Below are 12,795 nucleotides of genomic sequence, written 5' to 3'. Positions count from 1 at the left end.
GCCGACACCGCTCCAACGCGAGACATCAGCTACTCGGTGGTGAAATCATACGACCATATTGAATGTTGTACTGTCCGAGCCGCACAAAAGGCTATTTCTTCAGTTATGATAGCTCTTTCTTTCTTCCCAGCTTATGCGTCATTTTGGATAAGCATATTAGAAACATACATACAATAGATGGTGTCTGGCGGTGACCCAGCTCGTCGACCCAGCAAAAGCGAAGTCAAAAGTGGCGGGCGCACCTCGTTCAGCTTGTAACTACTGGTTATCTACTCGTTATGCTGCTGGAGAACGCAATGAGAAAAGCCGGCGTTCGGTGAGCATGGAGAAATTAGTGCAGTTGATTGTCAAGCTGCATGCACGCTCATGATTAGACGCCACTTGTACCCGCGCCGTGTACCCGCGCCGTGTACCCGCGCCGTTGGTGGCATGGGCTCGCTAATCTCCGTGCTGCGGCTGCTGCTATGCTGCGGCTTTGTGGGCGTACGTGGCCTTCTTCGACCAGCTGGCCGGCGAGGTGCGGGTGCTGTACCTGGTGCTGGTAGCAGGACACGGTGGTGATGGCCTACGAACCCGCCAATCGCCACCGCAGGCCACCGTGTCCTCTTACTCCCCGACTGCATGCTGGCTAACGGGCCACTTCCGGATGGCGCAGATCCACCAGCACTGCACATTCATGGTGGGTGCGGGCGGTGTGGTGAGGGCCGTGGCGCATGGTCATCACGCGTGGGGTGGCGTGCGTGGGGAGCTTGGGAGGGACGGGCTTGGGCTCAATCGCACTACGGTATACACAGCAGTGATGTGTCTGGGTCGAGGCCGCGCCGCTGTACAGCAATCCGCCCCGCCATCTAATCAAACCCCCACCCTCCCACCCACACCCAGCCACACCCACACCCACACCAGCGCAGGCGGGGCGGCTGGGTAGGTGCGCCCTTCATCAGCAGCCTGCCGCCGCTGCTGCTGGCCGCCCGCGCGCTGCTGCCCAGCCGCCGCCGCCGCCGGGCCACGGCGCCCGACCGCGTCGGCGCGGCGCTCATGATGTGCTTTGACAGCATCCGGGGACCACGTGAGTGCGCGGCGTTGCGTCAACTGCTGGTAACCCGTTGTGTGTGGATGGGAAGTCAGATGGGAAGTCCGGTACGTGTTGCTAAGAGTGGTTTCATATCAAGACGCACGTGACATCCGTCTTCTTTGTGGCCTGCAGACTCCTTTCAGACTGTGCCAGAGGACGTAGGTATATCCAAGGCAGAGCTGGATAGAGCGGGCCATTGCGGAGCGTGAGCCGGCAGCAGGTAAGAGCGACAGCAGCTGACTGGGCTCACGAACGAACAGCAGGAGGCCTTGGGGGTTGTGCGCCAGTATTTCAACCGGCGCATGTTATGATCGTCAGGCAGCGGTTGGGTATGTGGCGCATGGCACGGGCGGCGACGGGGCGACTGGGCCGGCGGGGGCAGGGGTGGGCGCACAAGCGAGCGGCAACGTACGGGATATGCAAATGGGTGCTTTGTGTGGGTGTCCACCGCTCAGCATGACGCTGCGCTCCGTGGAGATCCGGCCACGGCGATTAGAGCTTTTGAAGAGCCGCAGGGCATCAGCTCCAATGGAAGGGAGCAGCGGGCATCTCGTGCCAGCAGCGGGTTGACGCAACCGCAGCGCACAGGGACATGGGCGCTCCTTCCACTTCGTGCCTCCCAGTGCATGCAGTCAACATACACATCGCATCTACGCTGAGCCGGCCATATGAACCCACCAACCGCGCCGATGAAACAAACCCATAACCTATGACCCATGACCCGGCCTCCATCCGCGCCCAGCCCGCTGTCATTCGCCGCGGCCATCAGTCTCGCAAAGTAGTTACTGTTTGTCGTCCGGAACTGCTGTTTGCCGCAGGCGTGCAGGAGGATTTGTGCAGCCAGGTCGCGTAGAATTTGTGCAGCCACGCCTACGCGACCTGGCGGCACAAAGCCTCCTGCACGCCTGCGGCAAGCAGCAGTTCTGCACGACAACCGGTGACTACTTTGCGAGACTGATGGCGAACGACAGCGCGCGGCCCATCCATGGGCCCGCGGCCACAGGTGATGATGAGACCGGGATGGCCGCGCTGCCGTCCCCGCTGGTGGGGCCTGATGAATCGCCCCTGCAGGCGGCAGACCGCTTTGCGGCGGCAGTAGCACTGCTCCCCACTCCCCGGCTCGGAGGCGGCGGCGCGGGAGGCCTGGCTGGCTTTAGTTGTGGGCCTGCGGCTTTCAATGCCACTCCCGGCCGGAGATAGACCCGGAGACACCGCCCTTGCGCAGGTGGCCCCTTGGGTGGCCCGGGGATTGGGGTGGGTGCAACACGAGGGGCCCGCCCGCCCATTCTCCTGGTGGTGAAGTACTCCGTGTGGGCGGGGACGGCGATGCAGCTGCTGGGTCCCCATCCATTCAGCTGTTCGCGCTGCGCGCTAAACACTTATTGCTGTATGTGCTGGTGTGCCTGAGGGGGGAGAGCTCAAGCCGCTGGAGCCTTCGCTGGCACGTCGGCCCGCTGGTGAGCGCTGTGGTGGGAGAACGGCCCCACAAGGAGGCGTTGTGGCGGTGGGTGGCAGCCAAATGCGTGTTGGGCATTTTCGAAGAATGCTCATCGTCGTGCGTCTGGAAAAAGGATGCCCCTGTGCAAGGCTTGTGCGATACGATGGACATGTGTGAAGGTGACCTCGATGTGGCGCGAGCTTTGCTCGGACGCCACGTGTACTCGTTTAGAACGTTTCGAGTCGCTGGCATGTATGCACGGCGTGCGCTGCGATGATGCTAATCAACTTCTTGGATTGGGACTGGTTGTGCTCTATGGATTTGGGCGGGGGAGGGCAGGGTCCGGGACGGGGGAGGTTCGGCGATGGGCGGGAAGGGCACGCCGGCGAGGGGCGAGAGCTGGCACGGCCTCACGGGGTGTTGCGCGTTGTTGAAAGGGCGCGCGCAGAACCCCTGAGGCCTGAGCAAAGCAGTATGCTTGCTATCTAGAGGGTTGCGCTTCTAAGTGTTTAGACAGTGATAAGCGCAGTGCACCCTGTGCTGCAACCCAAGCAATGTGCCAATGTGTTGCTCGTAAAGGTGCGTGTCTGGATTGAGGCAGTACGACTGTACGATTGTGAGTTGACGTCCTCTCACCCACTTGGAAGCCCAACCGCCAGAGAGCCCGAGAGAGGCGATGTTGTGTTTAAGCAGCCTTGTCGCGCGGGTGGAAATGCCGTGCATAGGAAGCCCTCCGTTCAGGAGTTTACATACCAGGTATCGGCATCATTCAGGTTGGCACCCCCTGGAGCCTCCATGTCCAAGAAATCTTCCTGCAACACCACACCCGCACACCGCCAGCCTGCATTTCGCTCACTGCTACTGGTCAAAAGCCTAAGGGGCCTCCCCTGCTCGGCTGGCGCGTTGCCTCGACAGGCACACACGAGCCCCTTGCTGCCACACCTCAGTCGTCGCATCCCACACCACTCCACTCCTACGACTCCCCCACTACGCCCGCTGTTACCGCCCAACGCCCGCCTTGAACGCCGCCGCTGACATGAAGTTGAGCGGTGGCGAGCCGCCGCCCACCGCCGCCGCGCGCACCGGCCCCACGCCGTCCTTGTTGGAGCGGAAGGTGGGCATGAGCTCGCGCCGCTGAGGGAAGGGGCTCTCCTGGAACCACCTGCGCGGCAGAGGAGCAACGAGGAGCGGGGGGGCGGGGGAACAGCGCCGTCAGCCATACGAGTCCGCACGCAAACGCGGGCCACTACCACCTCAGCCCACAAGACTGCGCCCAGCACCACCACCATACCGGGAACGGTGTGCACAACCCACACACATTGTGTTTTCTTATATGCCTACAGCTCCCACCAAAACCCTTAACGTCACTGCCGCGCGACCGGACTCACTTGTGCTCCATGGCGTCCGCCGCGGTGATGCGCTGCGCCGGGTCGTAGGCCAGCAGGCGACTCAGCAGGTCGAAGCCCGCCTCCGTGAGTGTGGCGCTGCTGCCGAAGGAGCTGGTGAAGCGCGAGCGCAGCTGGCTGGGCTGCGGGCGGAGCACAATCTGAGGTGGGAGCGGGAAGCAGGAGGAAGGGAAGGAATTTGCTCTGGGTGAGTCGCATCGTCGCCGTAGCAGCTGTCAGCCAATCCACGCACCGAGCACTCCCAACAAGTGGCCTATGTGTCCATTCATGACCTCTCCAGACTGCGCCCGTGCCTGCCCCTGCACCCTGCGCCCGCCCTCACCTTGCCCCAGTTGGGCAGCTGCTTGATGCCCGGCCACACGTCCTCGTTGGGTGTGCCCAGCACCGAGCAGATCTTGTCCAGCTGCTCGATCTCGCCCTGGCCGTCAAACAGCGGCTTGCCTGCGGTGGCGGGCGGAGCAGAGAGAAACTTCGGTCGGCGCACACGGCACCGCTAGCAGGGGCTTAGGCAATCAGCCTGCGCCCTACACCCTCCTGCACGGCCGCAACCGTCCGGCTCCGGCCCCTACCCGCCCGCCGCCCGTGCGCCAGCTCGCTCACCGGTGAGCAGCTCCGCCATGATGCAGCCGGTGCTCCACATGTCCACCGCCGTGCTGTAGTGTGTGGCGCCCAGCAGCAGCTCGGGCGGCCGGTACCACAGCGTCACCACAGGCTGCAGGTGGGCAGGTGGGCGCAAGGCGTCCATGCAAGACAGGTGGGGATAGCCATTCATGCGAACGGTTTGTACGAAACAGGGGGGGGGTAGGGGCGGGGCACTGGGGCAGGGGCTGCGGAAACACAAGCGTAGGACTGTGGCGAGGAGGCCCCACGAAGGGTGGGGTTTCCAGGTGTGCAGGGACAAGGGCCCGGCTGAAGCTTCACTGAAGCTAGGTAGCCAAGACGCCCGAGTAGGCGGCAGCCAACCAGGAGGGCAGCACCCCGCACCGTGTCCGCCTGCCTGCCCGCCTGCCTGCCTGCCTTCCTGCCTGCCCGCCTGCGCACCTGTGTGTACGGCCGTAGCGGCGAGCCGTACTGCCGCGCCAGTCCGAAGTCGCACGTCTTGAGCTCGCCGCGGTTGTTGTACAGGATGTTGCTGGTCTTCAGGTCCCTGCACACCATCACAGGCCCCCCGGCAGAGGTGGCAGGTTCAGCGAAAGTCGATGGGGTGTTCCTAGGGTTGCACACAAGACGTAGGAAGTAGCTAGGAGCCTCCCGAGGCTGCTGTAGCAGTAGGTAACTAGGGTAGGCCGGTCGCTGCCGCGGCGTGGGCGCCCGCACTCACCTGTGTATGACCCAGTTCTGGTGCAGGTAGTCGATGCCGGACAGCAGCTGCAGCATGAGGCACTTGACCTCGGCCACACTGAAGCTGCGCGTCATCTGGCTCTTGTCGTTCATGAGCGACTTGAGGTCGTGGTCCATGAACTCCATCACCATGAAGATCTGGTCCAGCCGGCTGGGGTAGGGCAGAGGTTGCAAGGGGCAGGGGGGTTGGGGCGGGAGGACAGGGCAGGAGCGGGGCAAGAGAGGGTTGGTGATACGGGGCAGGAGGGCGCAGGAGAGGGCACACATGTAGGCGTGGGAAAAGCCAGCGTATCAACTACGGTATGCCGGTCTTGCTCACCTGCAGCGGCGCCTGCATGCATGCACGGACAGCGCACGGCGTCCCTGCCCGTGCCCCCTACCTGCCCTTCCCCCGCCCGTGCCCCCTACCTGCCCTCCCCCGCCCGTGCCCCTACCTGCCCTTCCCCCGCCCGTGCCCCCTACCTGCCCATGACCACCTCCGCCACGTTGACGATGTTGGGGTGGTGCAGGTTGAGCAGGATGTTGATCTCGCGGATGGAGGTGACGGGGAAGCCGTCACGCTCCTTCTCCATCTTGATCTGCGGGGGGGCAACGGGCGGGACCATGGGCAGGGCTGTCGCTACGAAGCGCGCGGCTGCTGGGCCGATACACGCACAGGACAACCGCGGCATGTTGCACATGACATGTGAGCTTGCATCATTCACACGCCCCACAGGCACCCTCACCTTTTTGAGGGCGCAGATGCGGCCGGTCTTCTTGCAGCGGGCCCTGAACACCACGCCGTACTGCGGGGCACAGGGCACGGGGGAGGAGGGGAGGGCGAGTAAGGCAGGACGACTCGGGCAGGGCGCGTTGCCACCCAATGCGCACGCTGCCGACCCCGTGCGGGGTGCGTCACGTGCAGACGCCCATCCTGTCCTTGCTTGCTGGCCACAGGGCAGCTTGCCCGCCCGCGCTACCGCCCCGACGCCCGCTGCCCGCCCGTAACCCCCCACGCACCGTGCCCTCACTGATCCGGTTCAGTCGCTCGTACTCATCCACCGAGCGGCACTCCGCCAGGTTGGCGATTTGCCTGCAAGCGTACACGCGGTGTAAGGTGTGTGCGCGTGTGTGCCAGTGGTATTGTGTGTATTGCGCCGCCAGACGGTCAGGTTGTGTGCGTTCCCCCAACACAAGCGCCCTTGCGGCTTGCAGCAAACGCTCATTCCCCTGCCCCCCCAACACCACTGCACGTACTCACGCGCTGATGAGCGGCTGGTCGTCGTCGTCGTCGGACCAGGACTCGCCGTCGCCTCGCCCGCTGCCGCCCCCGCCGCGCCCGCCGCCCTCGCCGTCGTCGCCGGGTGACCGCGAGACGCTAGTGTCCCGCCCAGACCCCGCTTCGCCCCCGGCCGCCGCTGCCGAGCCTGCCCGCCGTGGGCTTGGCGAGCCGCCGCCTGCGATTGGACAATCGGTATCTGTTAAGGGACGTGCATTTGTGTCTAGGAGCTGTTCATTGTCCGCCCTCCACGCCGTGCTCCCCACACCACCTGCCAAGCCCGCTACGCAGGACGCCCTGGTCCCTGCACGCACCAGCCCACGGGTGCCCACCCACCCAGCCAGCCAGCTGTCTCACCCAGCTCCCACACGCACCTCTCCCGCGCTCCTCCGCCCCGTTGGCGCCCGCTGCCGCCCCTGTCCCCGCCTCTGCGTCCAGCCAGCGCGAGCCGCCTGCAGCCGCGGGGCAATGGGCAGCACGTGGCTCAAGCACAGCGCGGCGCACACATGTCGGCACGGCACCTGCCCATTCACGTGGCCGGCTGGCTCCTGGCCTCAGCGTGGTCCGCTGCACAGCTACCCGGGGGTAAGCCGCACACACGCACACAAACACACACACACGCACACACACACACACACACACACAAACACACACACACGCCCCTGCTGCTCACCTCGTGGCCGCCCCGCGTCCTGCCCCTCCTCCTCCTCGTCCTCCAGGTCCGACACCGGGCCCCTGCTCCGCCGCTGGTCGCCATCCCGGTCCGCCGCCGCCTCCGCCTCCGCATGCCCCTGCCGCCCCCGGCCGCCGCGCCGGTGGTCGTCTGCGGGAGAGAAGCAGAGCAGGGTGCAGAGATACCAGGTTATGAGATACCCACGCAGCCCAACCAGCTGTTCTCGCCCAAGCGCATTCCTCCCTCCCTTCTCCCTCTTCCCTTCCCCCCTCCCTGTCTGCCGCCCAGCCCAGCGCCGCGCCTCACCTCCCTCGTCCTCCGAGCCCGACGGCGTCCCCTTCATCACCGGCGGCCCGTCCGGGTCATAGCCCAGCTCCGCCTCCTCCGCCTGCCGCCGCCGGAACGCCATGATCTCCTCCGCCGCCCGGTCCACAGCCGTGCCGCCGCCCATGGCGCCGCCCGGCCCCAGGCCCGAGGCCGGCCGCTTGGGCGGCCGCTCGCCGTCGGCCCGGCCCCCGTCCGGGTTCCACACAATGGGCGAGTGGTAGCGCCGCTTGCCGCCGGCTGCGTCGCGCCCTGCTGCTGCCCCCGCTCCAGCCCCCGCCCCCGCCTGTATCTCGCCCGCCTCCACCTCGCCCTCGCTGACGGAGCCCGACCCGGGCGCGCTGCCTGCGCCGCCCCGCTCCTGCTCCTGCTGCCGCGCTTTGGCCTGGCGCATCAGCTCCGCCAGCACCGAGTTGCCCTTGGGCCTGCGGGGAGTTTTGGGCACCAGTCGAGCGGTGACGGGTAAGAGCGGAGCCCGTCGACACATCGGAGGCGCCAATCAAATCACTGACGTAGTTGCTTTGCAAAGCGCGCCGCCAAAGCAAGGGCAGCCGCGGGACACTCACCCTGGCGTGTTGCCCTTGCTGGGCGTGTTCCCCGAGGGGTAAGCAGCTGCGGCACCCCGCTCCTGCGTGGACAGTAAGAACAGGTCCGGCTTACTGTATGGCGCGGCTCGTGCCCTGACCCCCGCCGAGAAGCACTAAAGGCTAGGTGCAGCAGGCGGGGCCGCAAGGGGCCCAGCGACTCACCCGCATAGGCGACCGCGACTCGTGCCCGCCGCGCGGGCGCGAATGGTGTTGGCCAGCTTGCCCGTGTCCAGACTTTGGACGGTCCCGCTGCTGCTCGCCATCCCTGCAGGACACGCGAAGAGAAGAGCAAGTAAGGTCAGCGCAGCATGCCGCGTCGGACTTAATTCAAGGCGGCCAGCCCGAGCATCCTCCTCCTCCTCCATAGCTACAAGTTGCTATACCGCTTACTCGCGGCGGTCGCGGTGGTGGTGGTGGTGCCGTTCGCGATCGCCATCCCGCGCCCGGTCCTTCTCGCGTTCCCGTTCCCTATCACGTCCGTAGTCTGTGCGTCCTCGGTCGCGGTCATGGTCACGGTCCCTTCCGGAGCCGTGACCTTGAGCGTGTTTGGAGCTCATTCAGCGCCCCTCAACAGCGAGCCTTTTCACAGGTCAGTAAGAACAAAACAATAATATAAAAGGTTATGATAACTTGTATTGCGCACTCACAAACTTGCGAAAGTCAAGGTTTGGTCGCCGGCGCCCATCTGCAGACTTGCGCAGCCATCATCTCTTCGGACCTGGAGCGCGAGGGAGGCGTCGCATTGCAGGGGTATAATGAAAGTTGCTGGGATGGGCGTGGCTACCGGGGCAGAGGCGAAGTGCCGGGGTTGACAGGGCGGCCCTGGTCCAGCGCGGTGCGTGGGCGTGTGCACACCAGCGTGTGTGCCCTCACGCCTCGTCAAGCCTCCAGCCGCCCCCACTTTTTCCTGGTTTGCTCCCCCTGCTGCTTCCTGCCAGCACGCTCGCGCCGCCCGGACGTCCTCCGACCTTCATGACTCCATTGATATGTCATGGGCCTTGGTCCTTGACTGGCGGGACTGTCAAGGAGTGCCATCCAGCAGACGTGATGGGCCGATGGCGTGCCCATCGAAACCGTTTTGGGAAGCAGCCCACTGACAGTGACAATTATTATCCAATATCGAATATAACGGTACAACACTGCCACTGGAATATCGAAACGGTTTGCCTTACCTGTGGAACGACTTCTCTTTCACAGCCCTCGCAATTCTCGCCATGCCAACATTGGCATAAGAATACAAGATGGTGCTTGAAGTTCAGCCCGCCCCTGGCGGTGTGCCGAGCGGCAGCGGAGGCCTCCGCATCTGGCCGCAGCTCCCCCCCGAGCTGTCGGAGCGAGTGGCAAGCCACCTACCTGCCAACGTCGTCGCTGCCTGCGTGCGCCTCATCAACCGCGCCGCAGCCGCGCAGTTCCGCTCAGCCCGCCACTGCACCGTTCGCCTGTCGCAGCCCTGCCCTCACGCCGCCTTCGCAGCGCACTGGTCCCGCCCGGAGGTGTGGGAGCCGCTGACGCTGCAGCAGCGGCGCCGGGTGCTGTGCCTGGTGGCGACCAGCGGCGACGTCGCCAACCTGGAGCTGGCGTTCGACCACGCCGGCTGCGTGGTGACCGCAGACGTGTTCGCAGCTGCCGCTGGCGCGGGCCGGGTGGGGCCGGGCTCGGCCTGTGCGTGGCTGCTGCGACGCGGGTGCGCCTGGGGCAGTGACGTGATGCTGGCGGCGGTGCGGGCTGGGCAGCTGGCGGCGGTGGCGTGGCTACACGCGGCGGGCTGTCCCTGGAGCTGGGCGCACACGGCGGTGGCGGCGGCGGAGGCAGGCCAGCGCCGAGTGCTGCAGTGGCTGATGACCAAGGGCGGAGGCTGCAACGTGAGGGGCGATGGCGCTGCTGACGGCGTTGCTGATGTTGAGGAAGTGCTAGCTGCGGCGAATCAAATGAGCTCGGTGATGGCAGTAGCTGCGGATGAAGTGCCGCTGCCGCCGCTGGCGTTTCGGCCTGCGCTGCACTACCGACTGCCGACTGCGGCGGCGCGCGGCGGGCATGAGGCCACCGCGATGTGGCTGCTGCGGCTGCTGTGGCAGCAGGAGGATTTGCAGGCCCGCCGGCGTGCACAGTGGTTGCAGCAGCAAGAGCAGCTGGATGTGGGAGTTGCAGATGCCCCAGCCGACCAGCCCCAGCCCCAGCCGCAGCCGCAGCCGCAGCCGCAGCCGCAGCCGCTGCTGCCGCTGCTGCTGCTGCCGCGCTGGCGGTACGCGGACTCGCTGCAGCTGATGGGCTCCGCCAAGTTGCTGATGGCCGCTGCGCACGGCCTGCCGCTGCCGTCGCTGCTGCGCCTGCTGACCTCCATGCAGCGGCACCTGCTGGAGTGCGTGCCGGCCGGGCCGGCGGGCGGCGGCGGCGACGGCGGCGGGGAACTGGCGCTGGAGGCAGGTGCGGGCGTAGGCGCCGGAGGCAGGCACACGGCAGCAGCCGGCGCACTGCCGGCACACGCGGCGGCGCAGGAGCAGGAGCAGGAGCGACTGACGCCCTCGCCGCAGAACGTGCTGGCACAGCTGAGCGACTCGGCACACGCCGGGTTGGTGGCGGCAGCGGCGGGCAGCCCCACGCCCTGCTGGCTGGCCAAGGTGGATTTGCTGCTGTTCGGCCATGACTGGAAAGGGGCGGGGAACGACGACGAGGATGTGCATGTGCAGACGCCAGCGGGGGGTGCCGCGGTGAGGGATGGCGATGGTGGTGGCGGCCGAGGTGGCATGCGGCAGACGCAGCTTCACGATGATGGCTGGCCGCGCCTGCATCACATCCTGTCTGAACACCCCAGCCTTGGCCTCGCAGCCGCGGCAGCCGCGCAGCTCGGCACCACCGCCGCCCGCGCCGCCCGCACGCCGCTGGCCGCCGAGCGCGTTGCCGCCCTCGCCTCCTCCGCCTCCTCCGCCCCCTCCGCCTCCGCCTCCTCCTCCCCCTCTTCCTCGTCCTCGTCCGCAGCCGCGCCAGCGCTTGACGGCGAGGTGGCGGCGCGGCTGGCGGCACTGCGGCGGCGGGGCTTCCCGCTGAGCGCGCCGCCGGCGGTGGAGTGGCTGGCTCGCGAGGGCGCCGAGGCAGCGCTGGGCTACCTACTGCGGGAGGCAGCGGTGCGGCCGGGCGAGGAGGCGGCTCTGTTCGCGGCGCAGTGCGGGCGGCTGGGCGCGCTGCGGCTGCTGCGGCGCAGTGGCTGCTCGGTGCCGGCTGGCGACGTGGCGATGGAGGCGGCGCAGGCGGGGCACATGCACGTGCTGCAGTGGCTGGCGGGGCGGGGCGGGCAGGCGGAGCAGCGGGACGGCCAGGGCGAAGCGGCAGGGGCGGGAGCAGGGGCGGGAGCAGGGGCGGAAGCAGGGGCGGGAGCTGGAGCGGAAGCAGGGGCGGAAGCAGGAGTGGTAGCAGGGGCGGAAGCGGGGGCGGAAGCAGGGGCAGGCGCGGCCGCGGCCGCTGGGTCCCCCTTGATGCCCGGCGGCTTCCCGCAGCCTTGTCCGTTTGATGATGGTGATCCTGTGTTCAATGAGAACGTGCTGGTGGCGGCGGCTGAGTCGGGCCGGGTCGAGATGGCGGGCTGGGTGCTGCTGCGGCTGCAGGGGCAGAACTACTGCATTGATGAGTCCCGCTATGACGCCGCAAGGCTCTTGTCTGCGGCGGCGGGGTCGGGCAATGTGTCGTTGCTTCGGTTCCTGGTAGAGGGCGGGCACCTGAACGTGCCTGACAGTGACAGTGAGGCGCGCAGCAGCAGCGGTGGAGGCGGAGGCGGCGCCAGGGGCCGTTGCTGCCGCGGTGCAGCCGCCTACCTGCGGGCGGCCACGAAGGGCGACCTGGCCACACTCAGGGCTCTGAAGCGGCTGGGTGTACCGCTGGCGGAGACTGATGGCGAAGCCAGCAGGGGCAGTAGTAGTGGCGGCGGCAATAGCGGTGGGGGTAGCGGCGCCGGGTGCACGCTGCAGTCGTTGATGCCGGCGCTGATGCGCTGCCCTCTGGAGTCCCTGCGCTGGTTCGAGGAGTGCGGTGTGGCGGTGACGGCTGCTGACCGCGCCGAGCTGGAGCAGGTGGCGAGGAGGGTGCGGGCGCCGCCCGAGGTGCTAGCCTGGATACAGCGGCAGGGGCAGGGGCAGTAGCAGCAGTTGCAGGAGCAAGGGGAGGAGGAGGAAAGGGAGGCGGAGGTGGCATGGTTGCGTTGGGCTGGCGCGCCTGGAGGTCAAGGGCATGCATCCTGTGGTGGCCGCGTGTGGCAAGTTCAGTTCCTTGCCGTCCGCTGCAAGTGTTATCGTTCTCTAGGACACGCTTCATATAGTCCTGCGCGCGCTCTTGTGAATGCGCCAAATCGACGATGGCAGACGTGGACAGACACGCAGTGCAATAATAGTGATAGCGGCGCCGCGCTCGGCCCCAAGGGAGCCACTGCTGCAGTGCGGCCTGCAGGTCTGGCGGCTGCAGGTCAGGCGGGTGCAGCAGAGGGGGCATGGGTGCCCGTGGGCTCGTGGCGGGTGCGCCTCGCAAAGGCTGTTGTTCATTGGGTAGGCAGCTTGGTGCAACTGATGTTCACAGTGGTGGCTTGCGTGCAAGGCGCTGCAGCTCCTCTGCAGCGACAGCCATCAGGCAGCAGCAGGTAGCAGCTGCCGCCTCCCTGGACGCCCCTTCAACGCTGTCCGTCTCGCTGGACGCTGCCAGCCGCCAGGTCGCC

General features: G+C 66.7%; 3 protein-coding genes across 3 annotated transcripts; 2 read left to right on the top strand and 1 right to left on the bottom strand.

The window, feature by feature from the left end:
• The first annotated feature begins 97 nt into the window (after positions 1-97).
• On the top strand, positions 98-3,153 carry CHLRE_07g355433v5 (uncharacterized protein). Its single transcript, XM_043064645.1, has 4 exons — positions 98-316; positions 909-1,066; positions 1,205-1,277; positions 1,891-3,153. Exons 1-4 carry the CDS (start codon positions 279-281, stop codon positions 2,270-2,272), a joined length of 651 nt encoding a protein of 216 aa, XP_042923213.1. The 5' UTR covers positions 98-278; the 3' UTR covers positions 2,273-3,153.
• A 32-nt stretch (positions 3,154-3,185) lies between these two features.
• CHLRE_07g355400v5 (uncharacterized protein) lies at positions 3,186-8,697 on the bottom strand. The gene is made up of 16 exons (XM_043064644.1): positions 8,490-8,697; positions 8,262-8,364; positions 8,079-8,140; positions 7,495-7,937; positions 7,189-7,338; positions 6,890-6,967; positions 6,498-6,693; positions 6,257-6,329; positions 5,983-6,042; positions 5,720-5,835; positions 5,238-5,408; positions 4,958-5,063; positions 4,517-4,628; positions 4,239-4,357; positions 3,899-4,056; positions 3,186-3,672 (listed from the first exon to the last, which is right to left on the bottom strand). Exons 2-16 carry the CDS (start codon positions 8,265-8,267, stop codon positions 3,510-3,512), a joined length of 2,013 nt encoding a protein of 670 aa, XP_042923212.1. The 5' UTR covers positions 8,268-8,364; positions 8,490-8,697; the 3' UTR covers positions 3,186-3,509.
• A 550-nt stretch (positions 8,698-9,247) lies between these two features.
• On the top strand, positions 9,248-12,703 carry CHLRE_07g355350v5 (uncharacterized protein). The gene has a single exon (XM_043064643.1). It carries the CDS (start codon positions 9,341-9,343, stop codon positions 12,227-12,229), a length of 2,889 nt encoding a protein of 962 aa, XP_042923211.1. The 5' UTR covers positions 9,248-9,340; the 3' UTR covers positions 12,230-12,703.
• The last annotated feature ends 92 nt before the right edge of the window (positions 12,704-12,795 follow it).

Source organism: Chlamydomonas reinhardtii, chromosome 7 (assembly GCF_000002595.2).
Source record: "Chlamydomonas reinhardtii strain CC-503 cw92 mt+ chromosome 7, whole genome shotgun sequence".
Taxonomy (NCBI): Eukaryota; Viridiplantae; Chlorophyta; class Chlorophyceae; order Chlamydomonadales; family Chlamydomonadaceae; genus Chlamydomonas; species Chlamydomonas reinhardtii.
The sequence above is the reverse complement of the archived record's forward strand: the minus strand, read 5'-3'. Positions and strand labels throughout refer to the sequence as shown.